At 34.1% G+C, this 17,610-nt stretch overlaps 1 protein-coding gene across 2 annotated transcripts; it reads right to left on the bottom strand.

Annotated features, from left to right (window-relative positions):
• Positions 1 to 1,287: 1,287 nt before the first annotated feature.
• LOC110411973 (xanthine dehydrogenase 1-like) lies at positions 1,288 to 15,883 on the bottom strand. Of its 2 annotated transcripts, XM_021422354.2 has the most exons (15): positions 15,733 to 15,883; positions 15,425 to 15,587; positions 13,708 to 13,807; positions 13,485 to 13,593; positions 11,296 to 12,801; positions 10,589 to 10,831; positions 9,149 to 9,463; positions 7,954 to 8,193; positions 7,358 to 7,642; positions 7,047 to 7,268; positions 5,914 to 6,075; positions 5,018 to 5,152; positions 3,465 to 3,701; positions 2,737 to 2,910; positions 1,288 to 1,771 (listed from the first exon to the last, which is right to left on the bottom strand). In XM_021422354.2, the coding sequence occupies exons 2-15, from the start codon at positions 15,558 to 15,560 to the stop codon at positions 1,529 to 1,531; spliced, it is 4,107 nt and encodes a 1,368-aa protein (XP_021278029.1). In that variant the 5' UTR covers positions 15,561 to 15,587; positions 15,733 to 15,883; the 3' UTR covers positions 1,288 to 1,528. The 2 variants fall into 2 exon arrangements, with proteins under 2 accessions (XP_021278029.1, XP_021278031.1); XM_021422356.2 differs by lacking the exons at positions 15,425 to 15,587; positions 15,733 to 15,883 and having other exon boundaries at positions 13,712 to 13,781.
• Positions 15,884 to 17,610: the final 1,727 nt, after the last annotated feature.

Genomic DNA, 17,610 nt, shown 5'->3' on the forward strand with positions numbered 1-17,610 from the left:
TCAATTCTACCCAAACTTTAAATATAATATAGTTTTTGAAGGAGACACCCGGCCAGTGTACTAAGATATAATTCTTGAATATTCAATCTCATCAGAGGAATAATTCTTGACATTTGGAAACATATATTCATTGAAGTCTTACAATTAGAAAAACAGAAAAAACAATTAGCTGTAATCACGTTGTGTGTGTATATATATAAATCATACTAAGAGCATTTAACTTTAATAGAGATGAATTTAGTAAGGACTAAATTGTAAAGTCAAAATACGTGTATTAGGTGTAAATTTGTCTACAACTGTCTATAATATTTAGTATATGTTTTGCACTTTGTCTTTGAGGAAAATTCCAAGTTAGCGTTGCATACTCGATTTCCTTGCTTTAATTGGGTCAGTTCCAACTTTTTAAAAGAAAATGAATTGGTCATCTAGGGAGTTCTCATTAGCCAAATGCATCTAATTTTTCTTTACTTGGGAAATGCTAAGTCAACACTAAGTTCCATTGTCTAGTCTTAGTACCGTCCAATTAAATCCCAATCGAGGTTGGCAAACATGTGAGCTCCACATGGACATGGAAATATGATAATGCTACTCCCATTTTCATTCAAGTGAAAATGAATTATTTGTGTGACATTGCAGCCAACACTTTTATTTCGATTTTTGTCCCTACTTTAACGAAATTATTATTGATTTGGATCATTTAAGTGAAAGTTTGGGTTTCTTAAAATTCACAAATAAGTAACTAATAAATATATCATAAAAAAATTAACGTGTAAATTTTTTTTTTATAAATCCCATGTATCAAAATGGAAAGTACAATTAACAATTGCTCGTCACACAGCTTAATGCAATAGGCGTAAGAAAAAAAAGTACAAAATGAACTAATTTCAATATAAAGTACAAACCGAGGTGATTTTTTTGTTTCAATTTCCCCGAGTCATATATGTACATTTGTGCTTTTACTTGAATGGTACCATTAACGTAAATTGCATTTTTTTTTTTTCCATTGTGCATTACATGGCTCATACACAAATCCTTTTTACATGTTGCTGACAGTCAATGAAAACTAGTTGACAAATTTCAAATAAAATAAGTGTTCAAGCTAACACTGAATCTCCTTATCTTTTTGGGAAAAGAAAAATGAAGGCAGAGATTTCTTCACCAAAAAACTCCACCTAGCCACTTGCCAAGTCAAGGCAAGTTTGTTGCCATAGTTGGCAATCGCAATTTCCTTCCAGAAAACAAATATATACATATCATTTTATCTGATTGTCCATCAAGCTTTGAATATTTGACAATAGTATTCCCTTTTTTATTTCATATACAGTTGATAAATCCTGTGATCATTGAATGTGCAAAAATATTTTGTTCATATGCATCTCAGAAATTTATTTGGCCTCAAATTAAGCACCCCATTCGATGCCTTGTTCACATGAAACTAGTATATAATTACAGAAGAATGCACAATCACGGCAAAATTAAAAGCCTATGCCTGTAATGGTACATATGAATAGCAGCTGCGACTAGCATATCAAACACTAAGCTTGGGATGAAAATCAAAGCTTATGAATGGTGCTGTAAATTCATCTAGACAAGCCATCCTAATTCTTTCAGGTGTCGCTGGATTATCGAGTGGAAACCACCCAGTATGCCCTGTTTCCGCTCTAGCAGCTATAATGGCATCTTTGATGGCAAAAAACACAGCTGAAGCCAGGAAAAATGGAGGCTCACCAACAGCTTTAGATGAGTGGATGGCTTTAACATTTGGATGACCCTGTTCATTGCATGTAAACATATAAGCAAAAAGACTTTAAATTATCCAAAATTGAATGAACATCTCAAATAATATAATAAATGGCAAAGCACAAAAGTTCAGCTGGAAATGGAATAAGTAATGCCAATCCAATTACCTAAATAAACAGCATTGCCCCTCAGGAAGGACATTAATCAACCTGTTAAACTATTTTAGCGGAACATGAAAATATTGCTAAATGTTGAAACAAAGCAACTTTAGTTCCTCAGCCAAAAGAACTTTCTTTGCTCAGCCAGAATCACATTATTTTCTTCTTAGCTATTCTGCTTAATGTTCCATCCTACTGTATGCAAGAACATCACTGTGAATGCTATTCAGATCTTAGAGGTCCTATTCTGTGTCCCACTCGGAAAACATTAATTCCCCCTCTCCTCCATCAACCTCTACATTTCATCTCTATGAACCATTAGGATATTTTGAATCAGCTAAGTAGTTTTTTTATTTATTTTATTATCCATATATTACCTTAAGAAAATAATAAATTTTATTTAAAAACCAAGAATTTTCCATCCCCGATATTGCTCTAAAAATATCTCATTTTGTGTAACAATGACCATTACCATTGCTAGCCATTATGTCATGGGCTACAATCTAGTTAAATACATATAGACGACTCTCACTAGTTCTACCATCCCCTTTAACCTTTTGGTGACGACTAGCATCCTTAAAAGAGTAACAACTTCTCCTACCTCATTTCTAATGGAAAATTTGGTTTTCAGATGCAACTCATACCTTGCACTCTCACATCATTTTAAATTGATCATGCACTTGCTTTCTTCCCCAATATCTTACTTATAACTCACATCACAAAATCAGCAAGAGTGAGAGGCATTGGGAGGAACAAATGATTGATAATAATATAGCAGTTCATATTTGACAGATTCAGGCAGGGTGACTACTTTAGAAGCTGCTGGCAGCAGCATTACCTTCAATAGAGAAACATTGAACTTGAATGGGATATCATTTAGAGAAGGAATTTTGTAACTTCCAGGCCCGCATGTGTACAAGCAGCCAGGTGGAATCCACTTATGAGCTGCATCTCCCCACTTAAGTTCTTCCAAGGCAACCCAACCCAGACCTTGTATAAATGCTCCTTCAACCTGCATTAAAAATTTGGGTAACATAGAGAACAATTAGCTTGTCAATATTTCACAAGTAACAAGAAAAAAATAATAGACAGGAAGTTATAATGAAACAAATACTCATGCTCCAAGCAGATTACTACTTTCTCCTTTCTTATTTTATTTAGGGATTTCATGCTACCAGCTACTACTTGTTTTACAAATTATTATCGTAGAACACAATGTTTTCGTAAACCTGTTTCAGAAGAAACAACATTACCAATTTTTCTAATAAAAAGAACCACATAGGATACTATTATCACTGTTATCACTATTACTTCTCTTTATATATAAATAAATACAATCATATAAAAATCTATGTATGTATTAAATTACTTCTTGAAAACTATGCTTTATTAACGACATGACCATTCAGAATCTCAGAACAGTTACTTATCCAAGAAGAGCTAAAGTGATGCTCATATTATAGTTTTTTTCTTGCAGTTATCATGGCAAATAAACATTACAACTTGAAAAGTACAATTACGTTCAAATCATCAGTCTAATTAAAAAGGAGAAGCAAGGGAACACACCTGGCCAACATCAATTGCTGGATTGAGAGAATATCCCAGATCCATGAAAACATTTGCTGTTCTTGTGTGGAAATCTCCAGTCAATGTGTCGATTTCAACCTCAGTAAACGCAGCCCCATAGGTATAATATCTGAATGGCTTTCCTTTACCGATGCTCCAATCAAAGCCAATATCAGGCGTAATATAAAATCCATGGGCAGAAAGGTCTATTCGCTCCAAGTAACATGCAGTGGCCAGCTACGTACGATTAAAAGAAAAACAAAACAATATTGTCACAATCAATGCTCATAACTACAGAGGAACCTATCACATTCTTGAAAATATAGAAAACCTGAGTGATCAATAGAGGAAGTTATCAATCTGTGTCATGGCAAATGTGCCAGCCTTTACTAAATTTTATTTAAATTAGAAATACAATAACCTATGTTGTGATTATCTCTAGACTGAAGCCCTGTTTTTCCTTGGACGTTTTTATAAAAAAATCAACCATTTGTCCTTACCCCAGCTTCCTTTCTAAAAATCCACCACCTCAAAATACTGATTTGCATTACTAAATAACCACGCCATCCAACCTCAACTAAGCTTACCAAATAAACCTTAATTAACTGAAAGTAATTATAAATCCCAATGTTAGCTGGTTAAAGAGTGGATTAGAAGTTTAAGCGTGGAATTACTTATAATAGAGCTAATAGAACGAGCACAAGGGTGACTTACTAACCTGGGATTGGAGGGTTATCAAAAGGGAAGGGAATTACTTACTCTAGAAAGTGTGAACTGCCTTACATTACAATTGCTAGTGGATAAAGGCACTTTCTTCCCCTTCTTTCTTACTATACTGGAATCTCGTACAATCTATAATCAGGATTGGAACCTTTCTCAAGCTAAAGCGGATATTTACTTCTCTTTCCAAATAGGAAAGTAAGAGTCTTTATTAAATAAACCATTAGCAAGGAGCGGAGTGGGAGCTTGGCAGAGGAATTAGATCCGCATATATAACATACTTTTTCGAAAGCTTCAGAAGTGGAAGTTGCATAGAGTCTGGTGGTATCATATATAAGGGGAAAGCTGCATTTAGGAGTGATATTTCCCTCTTTCTAAAAGGAAGTTTTTGATGTAGTTATTTGTTTTCTTATAGGGCTATGTAGAATTCTAAACATACATATGGCTTTGAGAATGCTCAGTGCAATTTGTGGAATGAAAAATGAAAGCAAAAATTGTATCATCAACTTTTGCTACAAAATAAATCCTTCTGGACATAATAATTGCAGCTTTATCTTGTGGACTCAATAACCACGGAAACAACTAAATTGTACCAAAGTTAACAAATGCAATCATAGTAAAGTCCATATTAATAACTCTGTACTATTAATAATTTACTCCTACACAGTACAACAAAAGAAAAGAAACTAAAATATCAACTTTCTCCACAACCTTCCTCCATTAATGCTTGCCACTACTCAAATAGGAGTAAAAAAAAAGTTATGCATATAATTAGTAGAATGGAGACAATAAATTGCAGTAATTTATATGTAGAATCACAGGAAAAACAATACCTCAGCAAAAGAACTAAAATTACGTTGAGAAGCAATAGGCTCCATCCGTGCCTTTATCTGCTCGCATGCATCCAAAACTGCAGCTGCATACATATCAGAACTGGCAGAAGCTGCTGTTGGAGAAGCATTAGGAACCTTATCCAGCAGAAGACAGAGCAACAAGACAGGGACAATAGGTATCAGAAAAATGGCTATTTAATGCAAGATATATTACTAACATAAACAAAATCTGATATCATCTAATGATGAGAGAACACAATTCTTAACTGAAACACCGATCTTTTATGTAATCTCTGAAATAGTAATAATGCAAGGTTTAATTTGCTAGATTAGTTAGTAACCCACTTCTTAATATATCATTTCATGTTTCAACTAGAAAACTGATGATGAAAATATATCTGGCAGTTGATGGTGATGCAAGGACTTAATAATCTATTGAAATGGACCAACAAAAAAATAGCCTGAAATATTTCAAGTAGAGGAAACTAGAAAAATTTCCCTTCGTATTAGGGTGCAATTAAAATTTTTATCATCAATTTCTAGATGACACCATTGACCTCTCTTAAAATATATCTGCAATTTTGACAGCCACCAGCACATATATACACATGCTTTATAAATTGCATTAGATTCAGTCTTGGTAACTTTTTATTACACGGCTCTCTTACTGACTTGCTGAGGCCAAGGAACCATGAAAGGCTATCACTTGAAGGAAGTGAGGTTAACATAGGCCAACACAAAATAATATGCAACTTCTCTAACACATTGATTAAAAAGCCTGTGAACACCAGCCAGTCACAATATGGCAATGTTTCCACCAAATATTTAGTCAATGGTAAAATTTCCAGAAAATCATCAAAAGAAAGAAGCGCCACCTTCCAATCTTAGCTTACTACCTTGTCAGTACTTGTCTCTGATATAAAGACAGAACTGAGAGAGATATTGAAGGCAGACGCAGCAACTTGAGCAACTTTTGTGTGCAAACCTTGCCCCATCTCAACGCCTCCATGTGTAACTAAAACAGTCCCATCAGTGTAGACATTAACAAGAGCTCCTGCCTACAGTGATTAAGAAAAAATTTACACAGTCAAATTTCTGATCATTGAGAAAACGTGATTCTAAAAGAAATAACTAGTGATAGAGAAAATTGTAATAGTTTACATAGCAAACACATCTTTTCTCTCCTATAGCTTTTCTCTCTTTGGTTTATTGTTTTCTTTTTAAGCAGAAAAAGCATACTCAACTTGCCAAGCAACGGAAATACATGTATGCATACATCAAAAGAGACAGGATAACAAACTAAGTTGTCCATTGTAGACTTACCATATCCTTGAAATATCTACAGTTGAAATCAGGAATTCAGGATTACCCAATCATATGGCCATGATATTATAAGCCCTTAAATTCTATCATTCCATGTAAAATTGAGCAACAAATCAAAAAATTATCAGGAATAAATAAGAAACTATGGAATATGTTGCACTGCACATAAAATTCTATTCCCTAGCATGTATTAAAGTGGTGATAAAGAAAATCCCACATCATTTAAATTTGGGGTAACCTGGGCACATAAATATAACAAAGGTCTCTGCACCTCTTGTCAATTGGTTTTAGGTTGTAAGCCTATCCTAAAAATTAACCTGTAGAAAAATAGTTGAAATTAATAGTGACTGATTCTTCGAATGATCCATAGCATTAGCGTTTGAAAGTTATTAGTTATGATGAATATGGTAGCAGTGGATCCACTCATGATTCATACAACAGGGACTCATACATTATGCTGTCCACGATAAATAAATTTATTAAACAGATATGCTGAAAATGTGCTTTACATCCACCATCTACTACTGCTCCCTGCTCTGTGTATTAATGGCAGAAGAAACAACACACACACACACACACACACACACACACACACACACATTATTCCTTAGAAGATATCATGGAAACAAATATAATTCAGCAAAACCTCGTAGACAAGAAAGCCCTACACCAGAAACAATCGGAAATAAATAGTTTCAAATTTTACCTGATTCATGAACTTAGTCGTAAAGGATATGCCAAATTTTGTTGGAATCATAGCAACACCACGCTTCTTCCATCGATTGTGAACATTAAATTCATTGACTTCATCTCGAGCCTTCAGAAAGTCACAAGATAATTTCAGCTCATTCCACAGCTGAGCCAGAGTACAGTGTTCCAATTGTTGACCATAATGCAATATTGATTCTTCACCTTGAAAGTTCATCTCCTGATCCAATTTCCAATAATGAGCCATGACATCATTTTAGAACAGCAATTCTATTTGGAGCAACAAAGTCACATGGATATAAAACTTACCCTTATCTCTTCTGGACTCTTCTTAAGTTCTAAAGCAATTCTTTGAATCCAATTCTCAGCTATAAGCATACCTTGAGGACCACCAAACCCCCGGAAAGCAGTATGGCTTGGAAAATTAGTGAAACAAACACTTCCAAAAATTCTGACATTCGGTATCTCATAGACATTGTCTGAGTGAAACATAGCACGTTCAAGTATGGCAAGAGACAAGTCTAGTGAATTTCCAGCATTATTGTAGATTTGAAGATCCAAAGCCAGCACCTTTCCATTATTTGTAAATCCGACCTAGATGAAGTAATTTTATTCTACTGTTATACTTTTCCATCATAAACGTGAAGACATGCTCATAAACATGCAAACAAACAAACTGAAAGCAACTGATGGAAGTCAGCTGAGTCAAAAATTGATGTTAGGAACAACTGGTAATATATTCAAAGATGCTCAGGCCATAAGGCTTTTCCCCTTCCTCTTCTTTTCATAATTAAAAGATACAAATGCAAACCTAAAAATAGAAATAAATAAACCAACTATTAGTACAATATTGAAATGTTTCCATAGATTAATCCATCAAGTTAATCCACTTCAGTAGTGAGTACCTTGTACTTTCCCAGAAAGCTATGGCGCTGCCCCGATGTCATCATGTCTATATCTCTATCTAGTGTTATTTTCACTGGCCTATTCATCAGATAAGATGGAATAGCAGCAGCAGCAGCGAGGAAAGCTGATCTAGTCTCCTTTCCACCAAATCCACCACCAATCCTTTTGGTTTTACAAACTACTTTCGACATTGGAAGACCAAGGACATGAGAAACATATTTCTGGTGCTTCTGAGGGGCCTGTATACAAACGCTGATATAATTAATTATGCCCCCAATAACAATAAAAAGATAAAAATAAAGCACATAGTCCTTAGAGACACTTGACTGAGCATCCTACAAAATTTTTAGGTTAGGATCTATAAGATTTGTATAGTAAATTTGTTAAAAATAGGTATAAACAAGGGCCAACATGAGAAAACATATATTCACATAATGAACACAGATATTCTGAAAGCAAAAAATTAGAAAAACAAATACACATTGGGAAATTAGTGATAAACACACACCCATAAAATATTTACATGACCTGAAGTTAAGCCATGCGAAAACTTAACTTTGAATCACAAACTGCGTATAGAGAGTTACTAACAATAGCAGTATGGCATTTAGTCAAAGCATGATTCTGAAATATCATCTTTTGGAAACTCAGAAAGGCCTCTGATGTCACAAGCATTCCTAGATTCTACTCAGTTTAACATCTTGAATTTGGTCCTTTAAAAATATGTTGAGGAGAATTGGTGGTTTTATGTGTCAGTTGATAGGCACAACAGTGGCACCCAACATCAGTGGGTCAACCAATGCAGACCAAAAGGTAATTAGCACCATAACAACAATATCCATGCATATCGACTGATTTCAACTCATTTATAATTTATGCATTGGTCCATAATTTACTATGGTCTAACTACAGTAAATGGCATATAACAAGTCATTTGATAACTTTTCATCTATTTTTTATCCACACTTCCAGATTATATGAATTCCCAATATTTTCATTAAAAAGTCAATAGCAAAATATTCCCAACAATTTAAATTGGTAACTATCAGAATGGGAAGATTGAATTTTCTACACAATTTGAGTTGAGATAGGACTCTCCTATGAGTTTTATCATATTTTATCTAATTCAATCAAACCGGGGCAGATGAATAAAAGAAATAGAGGTAATTAACTTCTAAGTTATGGTGTTCTTACTTGAGTGGATGAAATCATATGAACTTCATTGCCACCGTCCATGGTCCAAACTAAGCTGCTATGTGGCTCTAAGTAGAAGTGTTCCTGACCACCCACTTGAACTTTTCCATCAATGATCTTGTCACATTGATCTGATTGGAAACAGAGATCTACATCCCCTTTTCTCAGAAACTTCTCTGTGTTGGGATGAAAACTTTTGGCACTGACTGCATCCTCTATCGACAAGATTGCAGGGAGCTCTTCATACTCCACGTGAACATTTCCTGCTGCTCGTTTTGCATTTTCATGGGTGTCAGCCACAACCACTCCTATAACCTGTATAAATTATACAAACAGTTTTATGCAATGTGTTCACACAACATATCAAGAAATTTATTCAGTTCTCCTTGTATTTTGGATTTTTTTTTTGGTAAAATACTCCCATACCCCTAAGTTTTAATCGAAATTTCAAGCAGATCCATTAGTTTTTGAAACGAACACCCCAGTCCAAAAGTGTAAACACCGTTAACAAAGATTATGAAAGACCTAAAATGCCCTTTTCTTTTATTAATTTAAAAAATTATTATTATATTTTTTAAAAAAAAGCACCAATCAGAGGGGAGCACTAAGGGGAGCTTTTTTTCAAAAACAATACAATAACTAATAAAAAATATATACTAGTACTTTTAAAATAATAAAAGGCAAAATAGTAATTTAAATATTACCACGTCATCAAACAAACAGAAACACTAACAGCTGGATCTATGTGTCCAGCGGAAGATTCTTTTTGAGATGGAGTGTTTATTTCAAAAACTAATGAACCTACTTGAAATTTCGATTAAAACTTAGGGGTGTGGGGTTATTTTACCTTTTTTTTTTTTTGGTCATTCTGCATTATGGATGAGTTGGTTAGTTGATTATTGCATTTTAACTAAAGAAGTCATCTCAAGCTCCAACCAGTAATTGCATGGATGGCACATCATACAATGTAGCTCTAGTGGTGAAAGATTGAAGTTTTGTTTCAATACACAAACACACTCACACACACACACATATATAGCTTTTTACCTGATCCACACAAGTGATAATATATATATATATATATATATAAAAGCACAAATACTAATAACACTTTTAATTGACAAAAAAAGAATTTTGTTCATTATGTTTCTAAATCACAATTTTAAATATTTTTTATTATGAATATTAGTAATAAAATTTATCTAATTTGTAAAAAAGAATTCTAATTGCATTGAATGACTTTCATTAAAAAACAATTTTCTTAATTCTAATAGTATTGAATAATTTAAACATTAATATTACAATATTCCAATTATTTATACTTCAAAATTTATACTTTAGAAAAATTTTATTTAAATATAATTATTACTTAAAAATAAATAAAAAGAAGTATTCATACACAAGGCATATATATATATATATATCCAATAAGCTTTTTACCTGACCCACACAAGTGACAAATTCTGCAGCAAATAGCTCCTCATCCATGACAACTGGTCCAATTTTATTACTACCAGGAACATCCTTGGCAAAGAAGATGCCAGCAAATCCAGGTGAAGACTTGGCACCTGAATCGTCTATGGCTAATATTCGAGCATGAGGTTTTTTGCTCAACACAAATGCTGCATGCAAACCATTGGGAGGCATTGGTGTGTCATCAGTATATTCTGCCTCTCCAGTAACCTGGAGAACATGATAGCATGAACAATGTCATGAAGATAATTTTGAAGACAAAACTCAACAAACGAATAAGCATCAAAAACACTTAGTCAATATCTGTTAACAATTTAAGACTTAAGTTGGGAGATGTGCAACAGAGGGAAAGAAGGACTAATGATATGTCCAAGTGGCCTGAGTACAAAAACCAAGAGAGCAAAGAAACAAACAAAAAACATTAAATAGTAGGCAATTATGTCAGCACTTCTCTAGTATAACAAGAAAATACTTTCAAATCGTAGATTTAAGCATGCAAATATCAACAGAAGAGATACACACATGTGAACAGTAGCAAAACATCAGAAACAATCATAACTTTAAAGGCAAATAACCAGAACCCTTAATTTTGAACTCTCCCCTTATAACTGGTTTAAAATATCCTTGAAATTACAATATCAGTACTAAGGAGTATAGCTTTGGAATTTACATACCTGAAGCCTGGATGATAGATGAACCTCTGGTGACCCTACAGATGTTCCATGTTTCTTGATTTCATAGTCTTGACTTGCTACTAATGGTGGGCGGTGAAATGACTTTATAGCTGACAAATGAGATAACAATACCTTTTCCTTAATAGGTTTTTTTCCCTCAATTTGATGCAAAACCCAAAGGAAAAATTTAAAGAAGAAGCTAAGGGTCAAAGACTTTCGAAACTCCACCATCCCACCAGGAGCATCTTCCTTGATCAAAATATCAGTTCGTAGGACATTCAAAGCACCTTGTAGCACATCCTGGTTCCATTTCTTTCCAATTAGAAATTCTTTTGTTTTAATTGCACATAAAGAGAGAGGTGCCACCCCACCATAAGCAATCGATGCATCTGAAACAACCCACTCTTCACCTTTTTCCTCCAGACAAACACGCATTCCAGCATTCACAATGGCAATATCATCATCCCTTCGATGTGCCTGCTTAAATTCTTTGACGTATTCAAAGCGCCTAGTCCAAGGTAAGAATATTGACAATAATATTTCATCACCTGCCAAATCCACTTTACGGTAGCCAAGGAAAAATTTTTCTGCTGGGGTAGTTCTAATATTTCCTTTGCAATTAATGATCTGAAACTTAGCTCTTGCAGCCATCCAGAGAGGGTTCAAGTCTGAAATTGGGCTAGCTGTACATACATTTCCTCCAACAGATGCAACATTTTTTATCTGAGTCCCAGCAAACCACTTCAACTGTTCAATGAAGGCTTTGCATGCTGATGTTTCATGAGCAGGGCGTTGAGTTACAACCTCTCTTAATAAATTCAAGAGTTCAGTCAGTCTGACTGCAGCACCTATCTCTATTCCATCTTCCTTGACATTTAACATGTTGAGTTCAGGAACATGTGTAACAGAGATAAAAACTTGATATTGAATTCTCTTCAACCTCATCTCAATACCAACCTCAGTATTACCTACCAACAATTTTGCATTTGGGTATTTCTCCTTCAACTCAAGCACGTATTTAACTGTTAAGGGACGATACCATTTAAGCCCACCCAATCCACTCAAACTTAAAGGAGTTAATTTTCTTAGTAACAGCTCGGGAGGAAAAATAAGTTCTTTATCTGTATATGTGCTTCCATCTACCTCACTGTAAGAGACAGGTTTATACGCAGCACTACAAATACTTTGGCCATTGGTGTCTATATCATTTACAGTTTTTGATCCACATGAACAGGGCTTACCCGTTGAAGGACAAACAAACTCACCTCCCTGAAGGCTAAGTGAAGATTTGTCAGCATATAATGCATCATCGGTCTTAGCAAAAACTCGAAATGCATCAACAATAGGTCTGTAACCAGTGCAACGACATAAGTTTCCCGCAAGAGATTCTTCAATTTGCTCTTCAGTAGGAGGTGTTTGACTTGACCGCAACAATGCATACATTGACATGATAAATCCAGGAGTGCAAAATCCACATTGGGAGCCATGATAACGTTCCAATGATTTCTGCAAGAAATATAGGAAAGGCATAAATATCATGAGCACATATAAGCAAAAACACAACATAAGACCTGCAAAATGGAGAAAGGAATATTAGAAAGCCAGGAGTCAATTTTAAGGGCAAAAAGAAGACTAACTAAATTGAATTACCTCATAGAGACAAATACTTGACATTCTTTTCTTGAAGAATTATTGCGCGCTTTCAGAGCATATTTCATATTTAAGTTCAGATCATTTGAACCACACATATAATCATTCTTATCTTCCCCATGACCTTAACAATATTTTTATCACATATAGGCTTCAGGGAAAACTGGAATTTAGAAGCATCATGGTCTTATACTGCATTTAATTAGATGTCCAATGAAATAAACAATAAGATTCAACTTTTATAAATAGCTTGTGTATATTTATATTTATAATACAATCAGCAATCTTGATTTCAAAAGAAAAATTCAAGTCATACTCTGAAGATTAGCACAATGTACACCCAAGACAACAGATAAATACAAAATATTCTCTCACATTATACAAGCAAACAAAATATACGTTCACTCTGCAAATATCATCCAAGAGTGATTACAAACAAAATAGAGTTCCTCACAAATTAAGGCAATGGTACACATTTTAAAGGGAAAAAAAAAAGGCACCATTAAGAGCAAGCCGACAGAAGAAGAAACATATATTACTTGTATAGGGTGCAAGCCACGTTTGTGGTTCCCAACTCCCTCCACTGTAATAACATGCATTCCTTCTACTGAATAAAGTGGAGCCAAGCACGCATTGACAGCATAATGCCTGAAATAAGTTTACAAAACATTTATCTTATGCAGATTCTGAAAAATGGTGGAAAGCATTTAACTTATAGCACACTAAAAATCTAGAAACAAAGAAGGGGGGAGAAAGACTCACACACATTTCTTCAGCTTTCTATCATAATGAGAAATCATCACAGTGCAAGCCCCACAACCACCTTCACCACAGCCAAGCTTTGTCCCTGTCAATCCAACGTCTTTACCAACAAAAAGAACCCAGATTAGTTTTCCACTACTCTACTACCAGGTTATAACACTTAGTAAAAGTAAAACACATAGAGAAAGAAGAGAGAATGGTGAAAAAAATGAATAAGATAAACCAGAAACTTACAACTGATGTTGAAAATAACAAATCTTGCACATTCTACTCAAATATCTAGTCCTCACATCCATTTAATGTTCAATTAAACAGAACAAGAATGAGAAAACCAAAAATAGATGTTTGCCACCAAATAACTTCAGCTTCAAGTTGAATCAGAGAATAATATAAAATTAGGCCAAAAGAAAGTCGATGACTTTAACAGAACGAAACAAACTCAGCATACCAATAATTTACATAAAGCTAGCAGTAACCACTAACTAAAGTTAAATCTCAGATGATAACTTCCCAAAAAGAAATTGAATTATGTAATTTCTAAAATGGATTCCTTAAGTAAATTAAGGTTCTAAAGATGAACTGTTTTTCACTGTTCCACTAAAAGAACCAAACTTAACATTAGAAATGTGTAAAAGTTGAAACTTAAAAATGAGGAAACCATACATATCTCAAACTAAGGAACCATTGACATTCAGAACAATAAGTTCTCTGCTGAAAGAAAACAGAATATCGACTTAGGGAAATAAACCCTAAGCATAAACATTAACTTCCCTATATAATGCTTAATGAACCAGAATCAAAAGGATACATAGCACAAAGACTTCAGTGATAACTTGAAATGAAGGAAAAAGTCTACAGATATAAATATGAGGAAAAATGCCATCCAGATTCTTTTAGTTTGTCAGAAACTATAGAATCGAAACATATTCTCATTTTCAATCTCTCTCTCACTCCAAGTTATAGGCAATCAAACATTCTTCATGAACCACACGCAGATTTTCAAGTGACAAACTGAGAAAGACTTATTAATTAATTGGTGAAGCCAAGCAGGTCAGCCCCAAATGGCCAAATCTGTTGAATGTAGCAAGGTTTCCAAGATTTTCTGTCACTCCATGCTCTTGGAAACCAAAAACATTTCACAAGCTTGATTCAAGAAACAACTAATTCTTATAAAAGAGCTGGTAGATTGATTAACTAAGCCCTACCTATCTTATGATTAAATCCGCTCTAGAGCATGAGTCCAATCAGAATACATTATACCTTTCTGAACTTCTTTGCATTCAATTCCTTCTATTTCTTGGAAACTAACAACATGTCTTGAGTTGAAACAAAGTTCAATATTTCTTATTCATCCGTCTGGACAAAAAAGTTTCAAACTAACTTTCCATTTTCACTCCTTTTCGTGCATTTCCTAAAAATGGTAAATAAAGTTCAATATTGCAATTAAACAATCAAACTTCAATCACAATACTAGAAAGATTAATGGATTCGTTGACAAAGGCTAACCTATAAAATAGTGAACTTAAATAAGTTCAACCTACCTCTCAAATAACTGAACAAAATCAATAAATGATAACACAAAAACCAAAAGTAAGTTTGACCCCACAAAATATCCCAACTTCAAGTATGCAGAGTTTTCAAGATTTAAAAAAGGAAATCCTTTTCTCCTACAATATATTCAGGTAAAATCAAACAAATCCAACTAAAATATTATTACCTCTGAGGTACTCAAGTAATGTCAAGTGAGCTAATCCATCAGGCAACACTTTGCGGACTCCATTAACGTATAAAATAGCCTCCCTGGATTCCTCCACAATCTGCCCCATCTCTTCTTCGTTCTTCAAAGACCCCATTTGATAAGGATTGTTCCTTTTGATTTTCTAAAGAAAACCCAGAAGTGATATCAACCCAAGATCGGAAAAATAAATAAACTTTGAACAGAATAATCAAATTTAATCGGGTTCTATTCAATTGATTGATCAGGGTCAGAACATAAAACTTTTCAGTTTTCAGACAGAACCGTACTTCTATTAGATATGCTCCAGGTCAACTTAATCCTTTAGAAGATTTTATGTGTGCTTGAGCTTGAGTACAAGCTTTCTAGTGGCATGACAAAATAAAACAAAAAGAAAAAAGGGCTGAGCCTGGTGAGTGGGGGTGTTGATAATTGGTTGATTAAGATAATTTTTTAAGCGGAATTAGCAATGGCGGTGGAATAACTTATTATGTTGTAAAGCTGAATTTAACCACGTGATTTGCGTTTGTTTATTTGAAAAATGGGTATCTTCGGTCTTGTCGTTAGGCAGATTTTTTCTGTATTTGATATTTTTATCTCTGTAGGCTCTTATCTCAGTTATTCAGCTTTATTAAGGATTTAGGGAACTAAAACAAATTTGTTGAGTAAAATACAAAAACCTCCTTAAATATACCTTTAAATACAGTACACTTTAATTTCTTTGGCAAATTCATTTTATTACCTTCATGTCTTGGTGATAATGACTACAACTCATTCATTGGATGGACAATGAGGTCCGAATTAAACTGATACCTGAACAGCTGAAGAACTTGATAAGTGGTGGCACAAATGGACAAAATAGTCGAAGGAGGAATATAGTCGCAAGAAGAAAAAAACCCCAACGCTCCGTTTGAATAATGCTAGATGAAAAGACAAAGAATTACAAAAAGAAATCTAGACACAATTTTAATTAGAAGAGTAGATATTAGAGGTGCAGCCAAAGTACACCGTCCTGTTAACGTAATTTTTTTAAAAGTTAATTAAGTAATTTAATCAGTAGTTAGCTCTCTGTTTTAGAGCTATACCTATATATATATATACAGAAGTCATTTTTCCTTCTTTAATAATGAGAGTTGTTCATCGTTCTCCCATCTCTATGTGTCGCCTCTTAACCTTTTCTGACATGGTATCAAAGCAAGATTGAAATTCCTGTGAGCTGTACCTTTTGTTTTTGATCGGAGCATATTCATCAATAGTCGGTGTCCTTTGTCGCCTTTTGATTAACATATTTCATTTTATCACTTTTCTCTTAAGCATTCATTTTGCTTTGAATCTTATTCACAAACCATTATGTCTAAATTAATTGAAAAAAGGCATCAGGCCTTAACTTAACTTAAACACAAACTCAGACTCAAATCTTACTAGTAAGTGATCCACAATCACCCTATTACCTTCACCACACAGATCATTCAAGTTCAGTTGTTATTAACCTCAAACTTATCACAAATAATTATGTGACATGGAATAGTTCATTCTTATTAGTTCTATCGATAAGAAACAAATTAAGGTTTATTAATGGAACTATTCCCAAACTACAAACAACAGATTATCTATTCTCCTCTAGGGCCAGTTGTAATAATTTAATAGTTGCTTGGCCATTAGATTCAATCTCACCACCCATAGCCTCAACCATTTTCTATATAGATTCTACATTAGAAATTTGGACTACTTTAAAGCAGAACTTTGCATAACCAGAAGATACTAGGGTGTGCAATCCACAATATACCTTAAGAAACATAACTCAATGTACTAGATCAACAGACACATACTTCATCAAGTTAAGGGGTTTGGGAGGAATTAAGAAGTTATAGACCCTTACTTATTGCGAGCGTGGAAAATGCAATGTGACCTACTTTAAAAGGTACACTAACTAATACTAGAAGGATATGGTCTTCACGTTTTTAAATAGCTTAAATGATTCATTTTTTGCTGTGAGATTCCAAATAATTCTCATGAATCCTATTCCAATACTTGACAAGGTTTATAACCTTGTACTGAGAGGGGAAGCACAAAGAAACATGATGTTTCAAGCACAACCAACACTAGAGACTTGTGCAATGTTTATAGTTGATGGAAAGAAGAAATTCATAAAGGACATAACTTGGAAC

Source organism: Theobroma umbraticum, unplaced genomic scaffold (genome assembly GCF_002168275.2).
Source record: "Theobroma umbraticum cultivar Fairchild unplaced genomic scaffold, ASM216827v3 scaffold_95.0, whole genome shotgun sequence".
Taxonomy (NCBI): domain Eukaryota; kingdom Viridiplantae; phylum Streptophyta; class Magnoliopsida; order Malvales; family Malvaceae; genus Theobroma; species Theobroma umbraticum.